General features: G+C 46.0%; 1 protein-coding gene across 2 annotated transcripts in view; it reads left to right on the forward strand.

Moving 5' to 3' along the window:
* The first annotated feature begins 8,715 nt into the window (after positions 1-8,715).
* The window catches only part of Yipf1 (Yip1 domain family member 1), a 34,051-nt gene continuing 20,709 nt past the window's right edge, over positions 8,716-22,057 (forward strand). For both annotated transcript variants that reach the window (XR_003844057.1, XM_021200609.2), the window contains exons 1-5: positions 8,716-8,804; positions 10,113-10,189; positions 12,037-12,197; positions 20,177-20,257; positions 20,501-20,588. Coding sequence is in view for 1 of the 2 variants with exons in the window: in XM_021200609.2 (XP_021056268.1) it covers positions 10,159-10,189; positions 12,037-12,197; positions 20,177-20,257; positions 20,501-20,588 (361 nt within the window). In the remaining variant the exon portion in view is untranslated. The remainder of the gene's footprint in view (positions 8,805-10,112; positions 10,190-12,036; positions 12,198-20,176; positions 20,258-20,500; positions 20,589-22,057) is intronic.

Raw genomic sequence — 22,057 nt, forward strand, 5'->3', positions numbered from 1 at the left:
TCTTCTTCTTCTCTCTCTCTCTCTCTCTCTCTCTCTCTCTCTCTCTCTGTGTGTGTGTCTTGTGTGCGTGTGGTGGGGAGAAGGTGTGTGTGTGTGTGTGTGTGTGTGTGTGTGTTTTAATAATACAAAAGCTGGCTGGGATTGTGCCTCAATGATAACTCACTTGCCAGTCATGTACAAATCCTGTGTATATCCCCAGAACTACAAAATAAAATACAACAAATAAGATAAAATTGGTTCTTTCAATAGTGAAAAATACTTTACTCAGTCACAGCTGGCAGTGCATGGCCATATTTCTGGGGGCAGAGCCTTTTGGGGAGGGTGTCCCCTGGGCCCTCTCCCTGCCTTCATTTCATGTAAGTTAGAATCTTACCTGCAGTCTTTTCTGGTTCCCTTCCTTTGCTTAGTGGCATCCATTTAAGTTTTCTGACTTGGTAGCTTATTTCTTTTGAACGTGGTAATTCCCATTGTCTGACTGTACTGAACTTGATCCATTCATCAACTGGGGAACATCTGGCGTACTCCCAAATCATAGACAAAGCAGATGCAAGCACCATGCGCAGACGGAGACAGTTTGTCGACTCATTTGGCTCTCCAGTGGGTGCAGCTGGCGGTCTGTGTAGTAGACGTGCGCTTGGACTTGTCTTGCAATGTGTCAGGGATATTTTCCGTGGCCCCAGCAATGACAAGAATCCACATCTGTTGCCTCACACCTTTGCCAGTGTTTGGTATCATCAGTATTTTGCATTTTTGCTATTCTGTATGTGTGCCTCAGCATCTTTCAACACAGTTTTCAATTCTCTGATGACATATGTTATGGAGCACCTGTTAATAATAGATAAATGATATGTTGATCAGGACGTGATGGCAAATAGTATATCCTGATAAACCCCCTGAAAGTCAAAGATATCAAAAGTTGAAAATGCTGAAGGGCATGGTGGCCCACGCCTTTAACCCCAGCACTGAGGAGGCTGAGGCAGGTAGATCTTTGAATTCAAGGCCTGGTCTACAGGATGAATGTCAGGACAGCAAGGGCTCTACAGAGAAACCCTGTCTCAAAAAACCAAACCAAACCAACCAACCAACCAACCAAACAAACAAACAAAAAAACATTTAATACAACCAATCTACCAAGCACAATAGTAGTGCCCTACTATTGTAAAATTAAAAATTAAATTACGTTTATCTTCCTTGTGTGTCAGGGGCCATGCATGCTGTGGCACACATTGGTTTCTCAGGTCTTCTTTGGCTTCTTCTGTCAGAGTTTTGTAGATCTTGTTCACATATCTTTAGATTCATACCAAGATATTTTACTTTGGGGATGCTAATATAGATGGTATTGTGCTTGAATTTCATTATTCAGCTATTCACTGATCTTAATTGTCAATTGACAGAATCTAGGATCACCTGTTGGGGTTGGGGGCAGCAGTGGGGGTGGGGGTATAACTCTGAACCTTCCTGTTGCATTCAATGAGGTAAGAAGACTTGTCCACTGTGGGTGGCACCATTCCCTAGGCTGGGATCCTGGACTGTAAAATGGAGAAAGGGAGCTGAGCAGTAGAAAGCATTCACCCTTTTTCTCCTTGACTGTGGTTGCAATGTGACCAACTGCCTCAAGTTCCTGCTGCCTTCCTCACCTTAATGGACCGTGACCTTGAACTGTGAGGAAGAATAAAACCTTTCTTCCTTAAATTTGCACTTTGTTGGGTACTTTGTCACAGTAATGATATAAGTAACACACACAAGCACACATGCACACATGCACACAAACACATGAATGCATGCATGCACACACACATACACACACACTTAGTGCAAGTGCACGTGTGTATGGTCAAATGCATTGTTGCCATTATTGTTTCGTATTTGATTTTTTTTGTTTTGTTTTGTATTTGTGTTTTGTTTCAGGTTTTTAAGTTTGCTGTTGTTTCTAAACACCAGGGGTCCTCCAGCTCCTCCAGTGATCTTGTTCATCCTTATGTTGGGGTGGGGCCCCATGAGGGTGCAATAAGCCACGGAAGGAAGAGGGCTCCGAATTGTCTCCTATGTCCCTGTTTCTTTTGAGGCAGGGTCTCCTGTATCCCTTGACATTCTTGTGGTCCTGCCTCATCTTGCTGGGGCTGGGGTTCCAGGCTTCACCACACCTGGTGCCGGGGATTAAGCCTAGGACTTTCACATGCTACCAAAGCACTTCACTAACTGAGCTGTGTGCCCGCCTCTGTTTGACATTTTCTGTTAAATTAGCATAATACAGTCTAGCTGGAAAAGGCAGGGAAAGCTATGTCAAAGTCTAGAGAAATGTCACACCTGCTGACATCTGAATACTACAAAATGTCACTTTCCCTCTGTCTGGAAGTGAGAGACATTTGCCCACTGGAGCTCATCTCCTTTAGCCAGAAGTCTCCCAGAGAAACTTTTTGACGGACACTCCTGCAATCGCAATGCTTTGGAGGCTGAATCTGGAAGATTACGACTTTGAGGCTAGCCTGGGCTATATAGTGAGACCTTGTTTGTCCTTAGGTTGTTAACTCTATCACATTTTGAACATATGTAAAGTAGTGAGGGGCCCCGTGGGAGAGCCCCAAGGCAGAGTCCTGTTAGATGGTGCATGTGAGGAGCTTGTCACAGCCTACACAAGTCCTAGCCGAAGCGTCTAGAAGGCAAGGGGTGGAGGCCAGAAGATAAGAAGTTGAGCTTGAGGGGCTGGCTAGATGGCTCAGCGGGTAAGAGCACTGACTGCTCTTCTGATGGTCCTGAGTTCAAATCCCAGCCACCACATGGTGTCTCACAACCACCCATTTCAAGATCTGACACCCTCTTCTGGTGCGTCTGAAGACAGCTACAGTGTACTTATTTATAATAATAAATAACTCTTTGAGCCAGAGTGAGCAGTGACTGAGCGAGTGGAGTTGACCAGAGCAAGTGGGGCTGACCAGAGCCAGCAGAGGTCCTAAATACAACCGCCAACAACCACATGAAGGCTCACAACCCTCTGTACAGCTACAGCGTACTCATATACATAAAAATAAATAAATAGATAAATAAATAAATAAATAAATCTTTTAAAATAAAGTTTCGCTTGAGACGCGTTGGATGGCATCTGCAGAGAGGCTGTGCTACTGCACAACCCTATTCTGCTCACTGAGTTGTTACACTAGGACATGGTCCCTGAGAGTGATGAGGAACAGGTCAGATCTCTGAGGGGTCTTTTCATTGAAGAGGACAGTTTAGTCTACAATGAGGTGTTGTAAAGGTGCCAATAGAACGCTGTGTTCTCTGATGCTGCAAGCGGTTCCCTTCATTTCCTCCCTCCATGGGTCTCTCCCCAGTTGGCCTCAGCCTTAGCCAGCATTTTGGAATGACTTAGAATGCTCTCCTTGAGTGACTCAGCCCTTAGACGCCCTCACCAGAATCAAGTGGCTTAAGTTGCCTGCTTATCCTTATTGCTAGGTGTGGAAGTCCCAGGAGATGTCAAGGGAACTCCCTTTTGTCTCTGTTCTTTCTATGTAGCTCAGGATGCCCTTGAACTCACAGCAATCCTCCTACCTCAGCTTCCTGAATATCGGGATTACAGATGTGGGCCACCACACTTCCCAGTTTTTTAAAGCACTCATGGCTGATTGATTATTCTTACCACACAACTGGTTCCCCTAGTGCCCTGGAGCACTGGAGGGAGGAAGCAAAAAAATGTCAAGAGATAGTTACAGCCTCCAATCTAATGGAACTAGTTAGGGAGCAAAACTGGTCCCTTTTCTCCTCTGACCTCTTCCTCAGAACCAGGATTTCCTACAGAGAGGAACTTCAACCTGGGGAAGGACATAAATTCCATGCATGGGCTGAAAATGGTAAAAAAAAGAACTACAGAGCCGTGAGCACTACATGTTCACAGCAAAGCCCATTGTGATTGATCAGCCATTGGTTTGATGCGGGGACTTCATGATGGAGGACAGGGTTACCATCACATTAATTTCTTCAAATGTGACTTAGCTGTGCCTTCAACGAGTTATTACACAATTCTGCTAGGCTGGCTCTTTCTGTGACTGAGTTCTGAGTAAATCCAAAGTCAGATGTCCCTGTCATTAGTGTTGGGACCAGGACCTCCGAAACCAGGACATCACATAGGCGGGACCCGAACACCTGTTGCCAAGGCAACAGCCACCATATTCCCAGAATCCACTTGGCTCACCTCCCACCTTTACCTGTGATTGTGTATATAAAGAAAGCCCTCTCCCCCATCTCTCTCTCTCTTTTCCGCCTCTCTTTTCACTGCCACCTTGCCCCTCTCTCTCCCAATAAACCTCACATAGAACTGTTTGGCCTGGTGTGGTCATTCTAAAGCCGCAAGATGTTCAAGATCATAACAGTTCTTTCCAACTCTCTGGGTTCCTTAGTCTGAAATAATGAGGAACAAATTACTACTTGTCAGGCTTTGAATCTGAAACCCCCCAGAGGCTCATGGGTTAAAGGTTAGGCTGCTAGGTCATGAGGCTTTATGGACAGAACTAGATCATGAGAACTCTGGGTTCATCAGCAGACTCATCCAAGGATGGATCATAATCCAGTGGCATGATTGGGAGATAGGAGAGACTTCGGAGGAGGCAGATCACTGGAGACAACACCTCTCAAGAGCATCTTGTTTCTTCCTGTCTGTCCCTCTGTACTTCCTGAATGCCACGAGGCGAGCAGACACCTGCTCCTGTCATGGTGGTATCTTGCTTTGTCTTAGCCTCAAAGGAACAGATCTGGATCACCTTAGCTGAACTGTTGCTTTAAAAACAAAAATCTCGCAGCAATATTCTTAAAAAAAACAAAAACAAAAACAAAAACAAAAACAAAAACACTTTACCAGCTCAATTAATATTGAACATTTCAGATAAAGTTTGAGTAATAATTATACTTCTGTGAATGTATTTTGGAAATTAGGAGGAAATTTTTTTTCTTATTTAAATCAATCTACATCAACCTTGTTTAATGATGAGAAAATAGACATTAATTTTACAGAGAAGTTAATCATTCATGTGTAAGCATTTATGTAGATAACAAAACATGTTGGTTGAGTCAATCAATGAATATTCTTTTTTATGAACTTTATTTAAACCAATAAAAGTGTTTTGAATGTAATGCCTCTACACAGGGAAATAAATTCCTTTTAAATTTGAAAAAAAAAAAAAATCTCAGTTGTTAAAGTTTACCAATGAAGGCTCAGGAGCCAGGTGCTGGGATGAAATCTTGCCAGCTCAGAGAGGTAGAGAAAGCATCCAGCTGTCCTTCCTACCTCACTGACATCCCAGAAGGAAACGCCCCTTCTCCATGACGTCTTAAACTCCCTTCAGCTCAGAGACTCTCCCTTCTCTTTCCTGCATTGTCCGAGGTTCACTCCCTGTAAACTGGTTGCTTGCCCTGCCTCTTGACCTATGGTTGACTTTATTTAATCCTGTTTGCAGAAAGCTCTTGAGTTAAAGGTGTGCGCTAGGGCCGAGCCACACCACCACAAGAGGAGGTTTTTGCAGTTCACAATCTTAGGGTCCACAATGTGATCAAATATCCTACAACACTGAACCCTTGGAACCATGAGCTTACACAAACCTTGCCCCTCTAAAATTGTTTTGCTTGGGTATTTGTTGCTACAGAAAGTTACCTGGCACTGTTATGGCATCTGTAAGCAAGGGGAGATTTCTTTCTCAGGCAACAGAAAAAAAAAAAAAAAAAAAAGCTTCTGCCTCCAAGGGAGACCCAAGGGAGTATGGGAGTGGGGAGTTGTGCGTGGCTTTTCTACCCAAATGTCTACATCCAATCCTCAGGTTTCCACTGCTCCTGCGTGTGCTGGTACTCAGATGGAGGTGACTAAGAGAATGCATTGAGGATTCTTTGACACTTGCCCCTCCTAGCAATAAACTGATTTTTAGGCAGCTTTTCTTTGGAAAACAAAACAAAACAACAGAACAAATCTTCAAAGCTTCTACAGAGACATTAAGGTGCCCACAGTATGCCTTAAGACGACAGTTGGCTGCTCTGACCCTTTCTTCTCGGGGCTTCCAATGCAGTTAAGAAAAGCTAGTCTGCAGGCTAAGCATGGTATCGTACAATTTAATCCCAGTACTTTAGGGGGAAGATGCAAGGGGAATCTTTATGAATACAAGGCCAGCCTGTTCTACAGAGCAAGACCCCGTCTCAAGCAGCAAGGGCAACAAAGCTGGCCTGTTTCTTAATTATTGTCAGCATTGACCTCCTGATCTTCCAAGGCCTTAGCACCTTATCTTCAATGTGCATCTCTTCTCAGAGTCTTTAGGAATCGTGACGCTGCCAGCCTGCCCTTCCCCCCCATGTCCCATCCACCTTATCACCAGCCATGGGGCTGTTGCTGCTTTCTGACTCGTGGGTGCGCTGGTTCCAAATGCCTGTCCTGGGGCTGAGGAGATGGCTTGGTGGGTCATAGCACTTGCTCTGAAATCATGGGGACCTGAGTACGAATCTCCAGCACCCACATAAAGGGTTGGGTATGGTTATGTGTGCCTGGAAGCCCAGCACTGGGTTAAGCTCCCCAGGAGAGACCCTCAAGTGAGCATTTGCCCCTATCAGATTGCCTGTAGGCAAGTCCATGGGGCATTTTCTTGATTGATGATTGATATGGTGGGACCTAGTCCACTATGGGTTGTGCCACACCTGGGCAGGCGGTAACAGGTGGTGTGAGAAGGCAAGCCAGTAAGCAACATCCCTCCACAGTTCTGCCCTGACTTCCCTCAGTGATGGATGAGGACTGGGACATGTGAGCCACATCAACTCTTTCCCTACCAAGTTGCTTTGGTCATGGTATTTATGTAGAAAACGAACTGGAACATAGAAGGTGCTATACAAGCAGCTGGTAGAGAAAAGTTTGACCTACTTGTGAACACTTGTACCCACACACATTTACCAACCCCCAGTACACACCCAACTGTGCCTATGCTTGGTGCCCATGCGCCTTAGTGTTCACTCTCATGTGGGTAGTTCATTGTGAGTCCAAGGACTAGGTGAAGAGGGGGTAGTGTAAATCAGGGAAGAGAGGTTGGCCATCTCAGGCACGCATCATCAAGGGATTTGGCTGCTCGGTCCTTCAGTGTATTTGAAAGCTTCAGAAAGCACCTGTAAGCACCTACATGAGGGGAGATGCGCGGGTTCACTAACTGTTGACTCCGTTGGTCCAGGATTTGCCCATGAGGCATTAACTGCTTTCTCCTCTGCATGGCTGGGATGCACCATCCTGGGTCCGAGGTGGTTTAAGTAGAGTTCCATGATCTGTGGATGAAGAAACAAGGCTTGGTAAAGATGAGGAGCCCATAGCGAGCATTTGGAGTGAGATCAGCAGGGGTGAGGTTAGCAGCAGGTGAGTGAGTATGAAACAGAAGAGGTGTGGGGCACACTTGCATGCCTGTGTTGGGCATGCTTGCACGACTGAGTTCATAAGCTGATGTTCATTCCTGACATTCACCAAAAGTGCTCCGCATGCACTCTAAGCCCAGTTTTCCCCTTATACAATAAGGGCGGGCCCCTTCAAGTTTGCAGTATTGTTCTGAGAGTTGGAGGTCCTGCATAGACAAAGCCCCTTCATATGAATTATATTGATTAATGTGTGTTATAACACCTGACTGCTTGCCACTTAGAAAAACATTATCTGGCTGGAGAGGTGGCTCAGTGGTTAAGAGCACTGACTGCTCTTTCAGAGGTCCAGAGTTCAATTCCCGAAAACCACATGGTGGCTCACAACCATCTATCTGTAATGGGATCCAATGCCCTCTTCTAGTGTGTGTCTGAAGACAGCTGCAGTATACTCAAATACATAAAATAAACAACTCTTTTTAAAAAAGAAAAAAAACATTAATCAATTATGATAGATATTCAGATTATGTTAGAAGTCAAATGGGAAGTACCCTGCGGGTGAAGCTAAAGACACTGGTCTCCTTGTATGAGCTGTGAATCAAGTGTCTGCTGTTTACACTGCTCCCAGACAGCAAGAACTGTCTATGGACCCCTTCAGTCCGTGTTAGAATACTGTGAACAGTAATCGTATGCTACCGCCTTGGCTGGTACTGGCCACCCAGAGACCAGAACCATTCCAGATCTTTTTGTTCTGAAAGTGTTCACAGGCTGGCCAAGATAAGCAAACAGAATTCAGGCAAGCATTGCCAAAGCAGGGGGAAGCCCAGGGGATTAACAGAGCAACAGGAGTCCCAGAGGAGAAGGTAGAGTCCCCAGTGGGTAGGGGGGGAGGCAGTTTCCCAAGCAGACCACAAGGTCGCTCCGATGTTGCTGAGTCCTGCTGTTTTGAGGTGACTGTCAGACACCTAGGTGGTACAGCTGAGGGGCCAGCCCTCTGTGAACAGTGACAGGAGGACTCTTGATTCACAAGCCATCTGCTATGGAGCCTTCCTCGCCGGTTAAGTTTTCATGGCCAGAAAAACCAGGAATTGGTGACCTATTTTCTTTTTCTCAATTATTTTTCATTTTTTTCTTTGCATAAGAAAAATGTATAAGCGATGAGTAAAACACTCCCGAACTCCCGAGAATTCGCCCTACTTCGCCTGTCTCTTTAAGACCACCGAGAGGGGCGGGACGCGGCACGGAGCTCCTCCGCGCTCCGGTGTCTTCGGTGTCTTCGCTGGGTGACCGCGTTTGCTTTAAGAGAGGGGGCGGTGCTCTGCCCGGAGGAGGCGGAGAAATCCAACACCCTCCCCCGGATCTCCGGCTTCCGGGATTGGGCTGACCGGCTACCAGTGCAGAGCATCCCGGGCCCCAACATTTGGACAGCTGGACCCTCTTCCTGAGAGGTGAGGGCGTCAGGGCTGCTGGGTCAGTTGGGGAATCTCCTGCCCTCCCGGGCCTCTGCTGCTCAAGCATCTCCCACCACCACCACCCAAACCCTGTCTGTGCTTCCCCAGATCCCTGACTGCAGGGTCGCTACCGGTCAAGAGCTACTAATTGCCTGGCTCTTCGCTAAGCGCCTTATGCTCACTACCTTACAGAATGGTTTAGACACCGTCATGAACCCATTTTACAGATGAGGAGCCTCAAGGAGCGCACACACGGCAGCGAAACAACAGAATCGGGAATCAAACCCAGCTCTGTCTGACCCCAGGATCTGGGACCTTAAACCGGCTGCACTGGAATGCTTTCCCCACCACCTCTTAGGCTCCCCTTCCATTTTCTTCCATCTCCAGGCTGCATCTGGCCCCTAAACATTCACGCAGCAGCGAGTGTCCCCCGCAGCCAGTCTCTTTTTGTTGATAGGGCACTCTTCTAACTCATATGGTCTCGATCTCACCAGGTAGCCTAGGCTAACCTTAAACTTAGTCTCCTGCCTCTGGCTCCTAGGTGCTGGGATTGCAGGCATGCACCAGATTTTGCAGGTCCTGAGTATTGAACCCAGGACTTTGCGCATGCTAGGCAAGCATTCAAATGAGCTACCACACCAGCTTTCCGTCCCTCTGTAGGCTGTCCAGTGTCGCTCTGCATGGTTCTTCCCTGCACTGGGTGGATTCCGCTCACAGATGCCCTGATCACAGGCTGGGCCGGACACCCACTCAAAGAGTCCTGAGTGCCTCTAGACCTTCCTGTGCTCAGTTCTCACCCATCACATACTCTATTCCCAGGCTCAGTTGCCTTATTCTCCAGCTCACCCCTCTTCTTTAACTCAGCTAGGCTGCTCAGCGCTACACCGGCTCTCTTCCTGAGCTATACTAAGTAGCAGGTTGTATGACCCGTGATAGTTATGTAAACTATCAGTCCCCACTGAAAGAGTAGGCAAGTATGTGTTTGTGTGTGGGAGAGATTACTCAGTAGGTAAAGGTGGCTGTCCCCAAGCATGGTCCGAGTCCCATTCTGGGTCCCTATGGCGGAAGGGAAGAACCGACTCCCATAGCCACAAAAGATAAAGACATGCAGTAATCATTTTTAGTTTCCGAGGCAGGGTCTCACTATGCAGAGCAGGCCACCCTTAAACTCACAGAGACGTGCCTCCACAGTGTTGAGGTTAAAGGCATGCGCTACCACCACAGCTGGCTCTTAAAATTCTTTTACTATGAATTCTTTTTGCAGAGTGTTGCATTTTCCTAAGCTTACGTATTTCTTTGTTTTAGACCCTGGAACATTTTCTTCCTCAGGGGAGAGGAAGCCTCTGGCTGAATGGCAGCTGTGGATGACTTGAGGTTCGAAGGTACGGCAGGCGGGTCCCCCCCTTATCTTGTGATCCCAGCTTCCTCTGCCACAGCTACAGATTTTATTACTGCCACATACCATACCCTAAAGGATTTTATTTCAAACATCTTGGTAAGAGGCTGTTGGGCACGCCCAGGTTTTTCTAGTTTGCTTTTTTTTTTCTCACAGAACCCTTCCGATGGGCAGCAGCCATCAAAACCTAGGAGTTAGCAGTTGCCTCGTGTTTTCGGAGCACGCGCTGTGCAGACAGCGTTGTAAACCCTTTACAGGGGACTACTCATGTAATCCTTCTCATATCGAGTTTTTTAAAGTTCTGCTTGTCTTTTCAGTAAGGAAACCGAGGCAGAGGCCTGAGGATCTCAGGTTCAAGACCAGCCTGGGCTAAGTAGTGAGATCCTGTCTCAAAGGAAAATGAAAAAAAGAAAAATGTCAGTGCTGTCCCGAGTTTTCTTCAACATAGCTAATCAAAGCATTGGGATGCTCAGAGAACAGCCTGCATCACTGCTGGGGAAGTTAATGAGGAAAGTTCTTCTGGACACGATTTAACAGTATAGCCCAGGAGCCTTAAAACCCTGATCTAGGGCTTGGGAGATGCCTCAGTGGATAAAGCCCTTGCCATGCTAATGCATGAACTGCATGCAGCACGTGGGCAGGTGTGCAGGCTGCCTGTACACCCAGACCTAGGGATGCAGAGAGGATTCCCAGCTAGCTGGACTAGCCAGGATTGACAAACTCTGGGTTTATAGTAGGAGTGTATGCCTCAGTAAATAAAGTGAGGAGGGATGGGGGAAGATGCCCGATGTCAGTCGCAGCCTCCCTCCATACATATGTATGCACACACGTACAGATGATTACACACTATACACATATATATGCACAGGTACACACATGCACACATACACAAACACACTAATACAAACACACACACATGAACATACACACACACACACACACACATACACACACAGGTGACTTAATGGTCACACTGATTAGTGGCCATCTTAAGACTAGGGCCCCCATACTTCTTTATTTTTCTTCCTTTTCTTCTCTCTGCTCATTTGTTTACTTATTTTTCAGGTTAGCATGGACAGTAACTGGTTCATCATGGCAGCTTCATATGTATATGTCATAGCGTGTTCTTCCCCATAGTCCCTCCACTAAAAGCTTTGTCTACACTGTCTCTTGTATACTGCAAAAACTATTATGGTACAAAAGCCATTGTTTCTATACAGTCACCAGTAGACAAAGCAGGTTCTGGAATTGTTTGTTAGATGTGAGCACACCCAAGAGCAGGACCTGGTACCCTCTCAGCGGAGGAAAGTGTTGGTTTAATGAGGGAGTGATCATCACTGGCACGGATCGCGCTGTGCAAAGAAAGGAAGACCTCCAGTCCCTAGCGCTGGCCTTCCCGTGAGGAGCTGAGTGATTCCTATTCTGTTATTTCCACTTTGCTTCTTGGTCCTCATGGTGTCTATGGTGATAAGGACTTGCCTGAATCGGGGATATTGATGGATCAGGTACCCTACTAAAGACTATTTATTTAGATAATCCTCCTGGCTCCCCTCCTCGCTGGGCTGTGCCGGGTGCCCAGGTGGCTCTTGAGTCAAACCATCCTGCTTCAGCCTCCCTGGTGCTGAGATTGTTGGCAAAGCCTCTTGCTGCTTGTCACAGATGAGGTTCATGGCGGAGCTGAGGGAATAAGCCAGGTCCTTAGGCATGCTGGGCATGTGCTCCTCCACTGAGCTACGACTCCAGCACCAGCGCTTCCGGTGAGAATTCCGGTGAGAAGCCTCCAGCTACCGGTGTGGGAGGGTTCCCAGGCCTTTGTGCTTTGCTTCATTCCAGAGTTTGGCGATGGAGCCACACTGTTAGCAAACCCGGATGCTACCACGATAAACATCGAGGACCCCAGTGTATCTTTCGGCCACCAACCCAGACCCCCCGGGAGCGTGGGGCGAGAAGAGGATGAGGAGCTGCTGGGGAACAATGACTCTGACGAGACCGAGGTTTGGACTGCGCTTCCAGTTTCTGTCCTTTGACTTTTCTCTGCTTAGAGTCCAAGCACTTACTCATTTGGTAGGGTGCCTGGTGCAGCGCTAGGCAGTGGTGACACCAAGACACGTGACCCATGACATCACTTTGGGACCGAGTAAAAATGAAATTTTTGTTTAAAAAAAAAAAAAAAAAAAAAGGAACAAGATAATTTAGTCCTAGGGCAAAGCACAGAGAAGAATTCAGCTGGACAGAAAGCCAAATGAAGATTTTTATGCTTCTGTGCAACCTGTAACCATGGACCATCAAATAGTGAGACATGTCAAGAGTAACTTCTACTACAAAAAATAACAACAAAAAAAATAAAAAATAAAAAGAGTAACTTCTACTATGGGACTGGACCCTAAGGTCTGGACCCTACTCTATAGACTTAAAGACCTTTGTAGTTATTGGCTCCAGATAATTAAAATGTAGGCCTGAAGGAGACACAGAAAGTTATATAATTGAAAATATTTGTATCAAAATAACACTGGCAATTTGTTAAGAGCTGGTAGTCCATCTATGGAAGAGCCGGTGGAACTGGAGATCTGAGCATTTCATGGCTAGGGGTTAAAGTCACAGAAGGGTGACCAGGGTCTCATTCATTCAGCTTTTCTCACTGGCCACTGTGACCACTGGTGTCCTTTCTGAGCAGATCCTATAATAGACAACTGACATCACTCTGAACCCATTTGTCTATTTTACTCTCTCTCTCTCTCTCTCTTTTTTTTTTTTTTTTTTTTTTTTTTTTGGTTTTTTTCGAGACAGGGTTTCTCTGTATAGCCCTGGCTGTCCTGGAACTCACTTGGTAGACCAGGCTGGCCTCGAACTCAGAAATCCGCCTGCCTCTGCCTCCCGAGTGCTGGGATTAAAGGCCTGTGCCACCAGGCCCAGCTAAGAATGAGTTCTTGTTTCTTAGATGTGGTGTCAGCGGCTTGCAACCCATTTCCATGGTGCCTAGCGCTACCCTTGCTTCATTCCTTTATTGCTTCTTCCTAACAGTGGAGAACAGCCAACACTCTTGCCCCTCTGAACATTATCTCTCCTGTAAAAGGGACTTCAAGAGGCCAGCAGGAGCTGTGACTTAGGGTATGACAGCTGGCTGGCCAGTTCTGGGTGTACCCCATACAGCTTGATTTCATTAGACATCCGTGGATTGTGATCTCAGGTTTAACACATGGCCACAGTCCATCCCCATTAGATTTGTTTTGTTTTGTTTTTTTTTTTCTCACGGATTTAAAATCTTGCTAAGTTTTGTGTCTTTGACCCTGCCTTACTGTGTTTCAGCTTGAAAAGGTGGCCCACAATGCCCTTCCTTTTCCTCTCTAAGGTTTAGGTTGGTTGAGGCTCCTCGGGGGTTGCGGGATGCTCCTTTAATCTTTGTCTTTTGCCGTTCTGCTAGGACATACTCAGAGTCTCATGACCACATGGCTTCCCTTGGAAACATGGGGGACAGTCCCTTTCCAGTGACTCTCATTATAGAATGCATCCTGGTTAAATGTAGCCTCAGATAGCGACAACCGCCCTGTCCAAGAAGACTGGTGACTTAGTGAGGTTGCAGGCTAGGACTGGGGATTTGCTGAGGTTGCAGGCTCCTTTAGAGGGAGGCCAAGCTCTGAGCATTGGCTTTTCAAAGTCAGCCTTCTGTCTTTGCTGGCAGTGCCTCCAAGCTTTGATTGTTGAGTACTTGGGTCATTTCCTGCAGTTGTGAAAGGGGAAAAGTAGGTTATCATTTTAATTTTTGTAATTTCTATGATATGGGGGACTCCTTGAGCTATAAAGAGAAATCAGATAGCTGCTCCATTTAAGACTGTAAAATCTATGGCACAAAATTATAACCTTTTGGATAGAATTTGGTTTGGCTTGGCTTGGCTTGGCTTGGCTTGGCTTGGCTTGGTTTGGCTTGGTTTGGGTTGGTTTTTGAGACAGACCTTGCTTTGTGGGCCTGATTAGTCTGGAACTCATTGTGCAGACCAAGCTGGCTTGATTTTGCTGCGATCCTCCTGAGTGATGGTAGTGTGTATGTCCCAACCTGGCTGGACAGAATTTTAACTGGGCTTAATTTTGTTCACTTTGGGGCTAGGGTAAGAAGTGGAGCCTTAGTCCAGCCAAGGTGGGTCTCTGAGAGGAAGCTTAAAGTGTTCACATGTCATCGTTTAATTAATTAAGCTATTATTATTATTATTATTATTATTATTATTATTATTATTATTATTATTATTGTGTGTGTGTGAGAGAGAGTGTGTGTGTCTGATGTTTGAGACAGGGTTTTTCATTATTGTGTGTGTGAGAGAGAGAGTGTGTGTGTCTGATATTTGAGACAGGGTTTTTTCTATGTAGTCTGGGTGTTCTGGAACTCGCTCTATAGATCAGGCTGGCCTCAAATTTAGAGATCTGCCTGCTGCTACCTCCTGAGAGCTGGGATTAAGGCCCTCATTTTTTTTTTAGTATTTATTTTATGTATATAAATAAATACACTGTAGCTATCTTCAGACACACCAGAAGAGGGCATCAGATCCCATTACAGATGGCTGTGAGCCACCATGTGGTTGCTGGGAATTGAACTCAGGACCTCTGGAAGAGCAGTCAGTTCTCTTAACCACTGAGCCATTGCTCCAGCCCACCCTCATTATTTTAAAAAAAAAAAATTTTTTTTTTTACTCTAGTGTGGCTCCACAAGCCAGGTCACGTGAGTGTGACCCCGGAATCCAAGCAGAGCTGGAAGGAAGCAACTCCACAGAGTTGTCCTCTGACCTCCATCCACACCCGTGCACAAGATAGATGCACAAATATAAAATGCCTTTGCTTTAAGACAGTGTCGCCTATCGCTCAGGTGGACTTCGAACTCACTGTGTCGTGGGGCTGTCTCCAAACTTCGGATCCTCCTGACTCTACCAAATATGTTTTAGAATTACAGACATGTGTCACCATGCCTGGCCTTCTAATCCATTAAGAGCTTACTTTTATCAAATTATGAAACATTAACTGAAAATCAAAGCATTAACTGGCATAAATAATTATTCATTGCATAGCTGGGTATGGTGGGGCATATTGTAACCCCAGCACTCTCCGCACTAAGAAGGTATAGACAGGAGAATCTAAAGTTCAAGGCCAGCCTGGGCTACATCCCAAGACTCTGTCTCAAAAATAAATAAATAAATAAATAAATAAAAATAAAAATAAAAATAAAAAAATGAAACCAAAAGCAAAGAGAATGCCTGTTACACTTTGCTCCTGTTTACAGACACGCGTCCCAGGTGACTAATGTCCAAATGGCATTATCAGACACTACTTCCTTCCCGGAGTGTCAAGGGTTGGGCAGGGCTAATTAGCTTCACTCGAGGATGATAGTCATTATACAGTTAAGAGGACACAGACAGGAGCCTGAGCCAGCACCGCTAACAGTTCCTGTGTGGAGGACACCTGCTTGGTGACCCGCACCCCTAAGCTCTGCATTTTAGAAGCTTTGCACACTGGGGAACACAAGTGTATTAAATAAACGAGGCAGGCAGAGGTAGGTGGTGTGTAGGCTTCTATCTCCCGACTGCTGGGACTGTAGGCCTGTGGCACCCAGCCTGGCTTGCACTTCCTTTTCATTTTTAGTGTTTTGTTTTTGAGGCCCACCTTGAACTCACAGCGATCCTTGTGACGCCTCCACCTCATGAGTACTGGAATCCCAGGCGTGAGCTGTATATAACACCTGGCTTCAAGCTTTACATTTGAAATACAATTTAGACTCTTTGTCTTGGCAGGATGTTAGGTCCATATATATTAACTGCGTTACCCTCCCAGCCCCCAGAAAAATCAAAGCATAGTTTTAGTCAGTCCTGGAACCATCAGCAATCAGCACAGGGGCTGGAAAGATGGCTCACTGGTTAAGAGCACTGGCTGCTCTTCCAGAGGTCCTGAGTTCAATTCCCAGTACCCACATGGTGGCTCACAAACATACATAATGGAATCTGGTGTCCTCTTCTGACATGCAGGTTTACATGCAGACAGAGCACTGGTATATAAATGAATTAATTAAAAAAAAAAAACCGAACAGTGACCGCAGACTGACATCTGCCTGATGCCCAAGAATATACAATACGAAACACTTATTTTGTTAAAACAGTAAATTCAAGTCAGACTTTTTTAAGTAGAACTTTACAAGCCTTTGTCTTAAGCTCTATGTGTGTGTGTGTGTGTGTGTGTGTGTGTGTGTGTGTGTGTGTGTGGTGTGTGTTTTCTCGAGACAGGGTTTCTCTGTGTAGCCTTGGCTGTCCTGGAACTTTGTAGCTCAGGTTGGCCTTGAACTCAGGAATCTGCCTGCCTCTGCCTCTTGAGTGCTGGGATCAAAGGCGTGCGCCACCACCGTCCTGTGAGATGCTCTTACCCTTAACTTCTGTCAGAAGATCTGGAGTCTTCCTCACCTCTGCAGCTGTCCTCCACACACGAAGCCCTCCTCTCTGCTCTAGTTCTGCTCCACCAGCGAATTGCTGTTCCTGCAGGCTGCCAGCATTCTCCTGCTTCGTGATGGTCTCTTTCCTCCTGTCAGAGGGGAAATGGAGGCACACTGGGCACCAGGGTTAGCACTCGGGTTCTTGCGCAGATTGACTCAGAAGAGAAACAAAGAAGGTGGAGCACAAGATCCAGAGCAGATTTGAATGACAGGGCTGATGAAGATTAACCTCTGTCTGAAATTGGGTCTGATTACTTTCTGTCTGAATGGACAGAATACAGATGCAAAGGTGCATTGGCCTTGCTATACGTCAGAGGCCCGGATTTAATGTGACTTCGAGAAGCAAGAATACCTGTAGATGACCTTGTGTATTTTAAACCTATGTGCCCCCATTTTTGCATGTGTGGTCATATAGTAGTCCATAATAACCTAAAATAATAGTTGCTCAAATTCAACCCGATTTTAGCATTACCTTGCTTATTTGAGTGTGGGTCTTGTGCTGTGATGCAGTTGGAGGTCAGCAGACAACCTGAAGGAGTCAGTTCTCTTCTTCAACCACAGGGGTCCCTGGGATCAAACTCAGGTTATTAGACTTTGTGGCAAGCACCCTTACTGGCTGCACTGTCTTGCTGCCTTAAAGTGGTTATTTTAAAAGCTCCAGGCAAATAGTTAAGTAAATATTGACTGTACTAACACTAAATTCCCCAGTAATTGGGTGTGCCCTGCCCCACCTCCAATCAGAAAATACAAGCAGTTGGGTTTTTTTGGTTTTTGTTTGTTTGCTTGTTTTTTTTTTGTTTTTTGAGACAGGGTTTCTCTGTGTAGCTCTGGCTGTCCTGGATCTCACTCTGTAGCCCAGGCTACAGAAATCCGCCTGCCTCTGCCTCCCAAGTGCTGGGATTAAAGGTGTGTGCCACCACTGCCAGGCTAAGCAATTGTTTTTTTAAAGCACAGAATCGTCCTGTAGTCAATTTTGTGTAACTGTTACTAAGAGTAGAGCAGAAGTTTAAGAAAATCAGTTTATTTTTCAAGAAAAGAAGATATATTCATTTTTATTTTATGTGCAGGAGTGTTTTGTCTGTGTGTCTCTGTACCATGTGACTGCAGTGCCTGAAGAGGCCAGAAGAGGGCAGTGGATCCCCTGGTATTAGAGTTCTAGGCGGTTGTGAGCCACCATGGAGATGATGGGACTTGAATCCAGGTCCTCTGGGCCATCTAGCTCCCAAAATCTATTTATTTAAACATGCAGGATATATTTTAGTTTATGTCAGTGTATTAAATTTTAACTGTAGGAAATAGTTTCAACAACCTTTAAATTTTAAAAATTACTTTTAGGTATATGGGTGGGTTTTTTTTTGTTTTTGTTTTTTTGGCTTTTTGGTTTTTTTTCATGTATGTAACTGGTATCTGAGAAGGCCAGAATAAGGAGTCAGATTTCTTGGGGCTGGAGTTATGAGCCCATGTGTGGGCGCTGGGAATTGAACCCAGGTCTCTGCTAGAGGATCCAGTGCTTGTCCCTGTTGAGTCATCTCTTCAGCCCTCAATAACCTTCTAATTAGAGTCAACTTCTTTTTTTTTTTTTTTTTTTTTTTTTTTTTTTTTTTTTTTTTTTTGGTTTTTCGAGACAGGGTTTCTCTGTGTAGCCCTGGCTGTCTTGTAACTCACTTTGTAGTGTAGACCAGGCTGGCCTCGAACTCAGAAATCCGCCTGCCTCTGCCTCCTGAGTACTGGGATTAAAGGCATGCACCACCACGCCCGGCTTGTCAACTTATTTTTAAAAGATATATTTATTTATTGTATGTATATGAGTACACTGTAGCTGTCTTCGGACACACCAGAAGAGGGCATTGGATTCCATTACAGGTTGTGAGCTATCATGTGGTTGCTGAGAATTGAACTCAGGACCTCTGAAAGAGCAGTCAGTGCTCTTAACCACTGAGCCATCTCTCCAGCCCCTAGAGCCAGCTTGATCCCAAGCATAAACCATATTTTCTTCAGCTGCCCATAAGATCACTGTGACATGCCATCGTGGTCTTTACTCTTGATTTCGTTTTGGGGATTATCCTTTACGGTACAGCCTAACTTCATCATACAAAATCCTTTCTTACCCCAAATATTCTCTTTCCTATTAACTAAGGTGAGATGAGTTTATTATTTGTGTTGTTTAGTTTTTGTGTATGTGTGTGTGTTGTGTACACATATGTGCCAGTGTCTATGGAGGACATTGGATCCCCTGGGGCTGGAGTTAACAGGCTGTTGTGAATTACTTGACAGGGGTGTTGGGAACCCAACTCAACAATTCAGTCTGCAGCAAATACTCTTAGCACTGAACCACCTCTCGGGGGCCCCATTTAATTTGCTTGTTTCTTTCTTTGTTGGAGACAGAGTTTCAATAGCCCAGGCTGACCTCACAGTTACCCCCTATCCAAAGATGGCCTTGAACCTCTGGGCTTCCCACTTTTACCTGGGACTACACAACAATGAGATCACAGACATATGTTGCTACGTCTAAATATAAATATATATTTTAGAAGGTATGACAGCTAGTAGGGACAAGATAACACATTTCCATTTTACGGCTGGGGAGGTGGCTAGTTGTTAAAGTGCTTGCCGGGAAGCATGAGGGAGGACCTGTTTAGATCCCCTGCACCACGTAAAGAGCTGGATGTGGCGGTATGTACCTGGAATCCCAGCACTGAGGAGATGGAGAAGGGAGTGCTGAGGCTTCCTGGCCAGCCAGTCTAGCCACTCCACCAGCTCTAGCTTCGAGAGACCTTGTCTCCAAAAATATGGTGGAAGGGGCTAGAGAGGTCATGGTGAGGGTTCTTCAAGATGTGTCATGGCCTCCAATACTCAAAGGAACGGGCAAATTTGCAGGGCTAGTGGTATAGAAATGCCAGTATAGTGTAGGAAAGGACAATAACAGTCACCTTAGTTGACCATTTTGGTCCCAGCTGATGACAAGTGGTCTTGAGTCTTGGCTGCTTGGGCAGACATGTGACAGCCCACTGTAATCCTGTCAGCCAATTAGCCTGTGTTGTATTTCCCTCTGTTTTCCCTTAGTTGTATGGAACAACACGTTCCATGTTCTGTTCAGTCTAATGCTTCCTTCACTCCCTGAGGTAGAAAACTTGCTGTCTGTTGCAATCCTAACTTGCCCTCCTTACTGACGCTTGCTTCTGTGTCAGGCTGGCTGCGGGTGGGCCGTGATGATTGCCCTTAGTCACTGAGTATCAGTTTCGAATTTTGGTGTCTCAAGAAATTGGGAAGTTGGGGGGTGTGGTGGAGAGATGGCTCAGTGGTTAAGAGCATTGGCTTGTTCTTCCAGAGGTCTTGAGTTCAATTCTCTAGCACCCACATGGAAGCTCACAACCATCTATAATCATATCAGATCCCACTGGTATGCAGACAATACGCAGACAAAATACCCATGTATATAAACAAATAAATAATTAAAAAGAAGAAGACGTTGGGAAGTCTGGAGCTCACCGTGTTTCATTTCCCCTCTGACAGTTACTTGCCGGTCAGAAGAAAAGTTCTCCCTTCTGGACATTCGAATACTATCAGACGTTCTTTGATGTGGACACTTACCAGGTCTGTGACCCAGCTTCAACCCTTATTTTCCACAGTGGGGACTTGTTTCTGCCAGGATAGAACAGCCATCATGTTAGAGCCCCGGTACTAGAAGTGGTCTTTCTCAAGCACTTAGGCTTGCTGTGTGTAAAAACACCGTTATAAAAGCTCCCATAGCCCACCTTGAGCTGTGTGGTAGTGGAATAGATTAAACCCTAAGGAAAATAAGCCTTGAGTAGAATTAACTGCTCTGTTACCTTGCAGGTCTTTGACAGAATAAAAGGGTCTCTGCTGCCGGTTCCGGGAAAGAACTTTGTGAGGCTGTACGTCCGCAGCAATCCAGATCTCTACGGTAGGTATGTGCCCTGCCGTTAAGGTCAGTAAGTGTGGGGGTTCCTGGAAGGTTAGATAACGGCACTGCTAGGGGAGTATACAGTGCTTTGATTTGGCACTCTGAGACTTAGGAACTATTTTTAACAAGATTTAGAAGACAATGCAGTTTCCTGTCACGCGGTCCTGTGGCTGTTCTTCCTGTGGCCGCAACTATTATCATCCTTTAAAGGGCTTTAGGTGACTTTAGTGTAGGCTTGAGTGCTGTTGATTTTCCTCCCTGGAGGATTTGGTGGGGTAGGGTCAGTGTGGCGAAGGTTTTTTGTTGTTGTTTTGTTCTGTTTTGGCTGTTTGACTCCATAATTCCTGGCTTTGGAATACTTAGTCCCGGTTTGTAGTGATGTTTAGGTAGGATTAGGAGGTGTAGCCTGTTGGAGGAAGTATGTCAACGGGGGCAGGCCTTAAGGTTACAAAAGCTACATGCCATTCCCAGTTCCCTCTTTCTCCTCGCTGCTGCGTGTGTTTCAGGATGCGAGCTATCAGCTGTCCCTGCTGCCATGTCCACCTGATGCCACGCTTCACCACACGGTGATGGTGATGGACCATAAGCTCCAACGAAACGTCTACAGGATGCTTTGGTCTTGGTGCTTTTATCGCAGTAATAGAAAAGTCACTAACCCAGTTCTCCGTGTTGTCACTGATCCCATGAGTTCCTTCTCAGCCGTCAGGGTGCGTGTGGGCTGCTGGCTCCCTTAGAATTGGCTAAGGAATGGGTGTAGCCCCTCCTCCCTTGCTGTCTGAGGAAGACACAGAGGCCCACCCTGAGCGCCTGAGGGAAGGGTTGCACACCATGGTCTTTGTATGTAAGGGGAGATGAGGCAAGAAGGCTGCGTGGCTCTTTCCATGGTCTCCGGACTCTGGGTTGCAGCGCCTCTCCTTCAGGTAATCTTTTCTGGAAATGTCCTCAGTCACCCAGAGGTGAGGTTTTAGGTGAGTCTAAGTCAAGGAAACAATCAGGACCAGGCTGGCAAGGTGGCTCATGGGCCGGCACCTGCTATGGGAGCCTGACGACCTTTTGACATTAAGAGCCCAGTGGTAGAAGGAGAGAGAGAACCAACCCACAGACGTTGTCCTTTGATCCCAGCGCGTGTTTCCTTGTGTGGGGCACTCCGGGCATACATGACCTTTGGAGTCTCTCTCTCAGTTGCTCTTCACTTTATTCTCTGAGGCAAGCAGGATCTCTGTGTCTCTTAGAGTGAGAGCTGTGAGCATCCACATGGCTGGATCTCAGAATCATGATAGATGAAGAAGTGTGCTGTTGAAGGGTGTGAATGCTCTTCTATCAGCCTGAGGGTCTGTGTTTTGTTCCTAAGCAGTTGGGGGTTCATTAAAAGCCTACTAGTAGGAGAGAAGGCACGTAGTAAATACCGCAGAAGACAGTGTGTAGAGCTAGGACAGCTTTCTTGCTTCTGTCCAAGGGGGAATGAGTGC

Source organism: Mus pahari, chromosome 6 (assembly GCF_900095145.1).
Source record: "Mus pahari chromosome 6, PAHARI_EIJ_v1.1, whole genome shotgun sequence".
Taxonomy (NCBI): domain Eukaryota; kingdom Metazoa; phylum Chordata; class Mammalia; order Rodentia; family Muridae; genus Mus; species Mus pahari.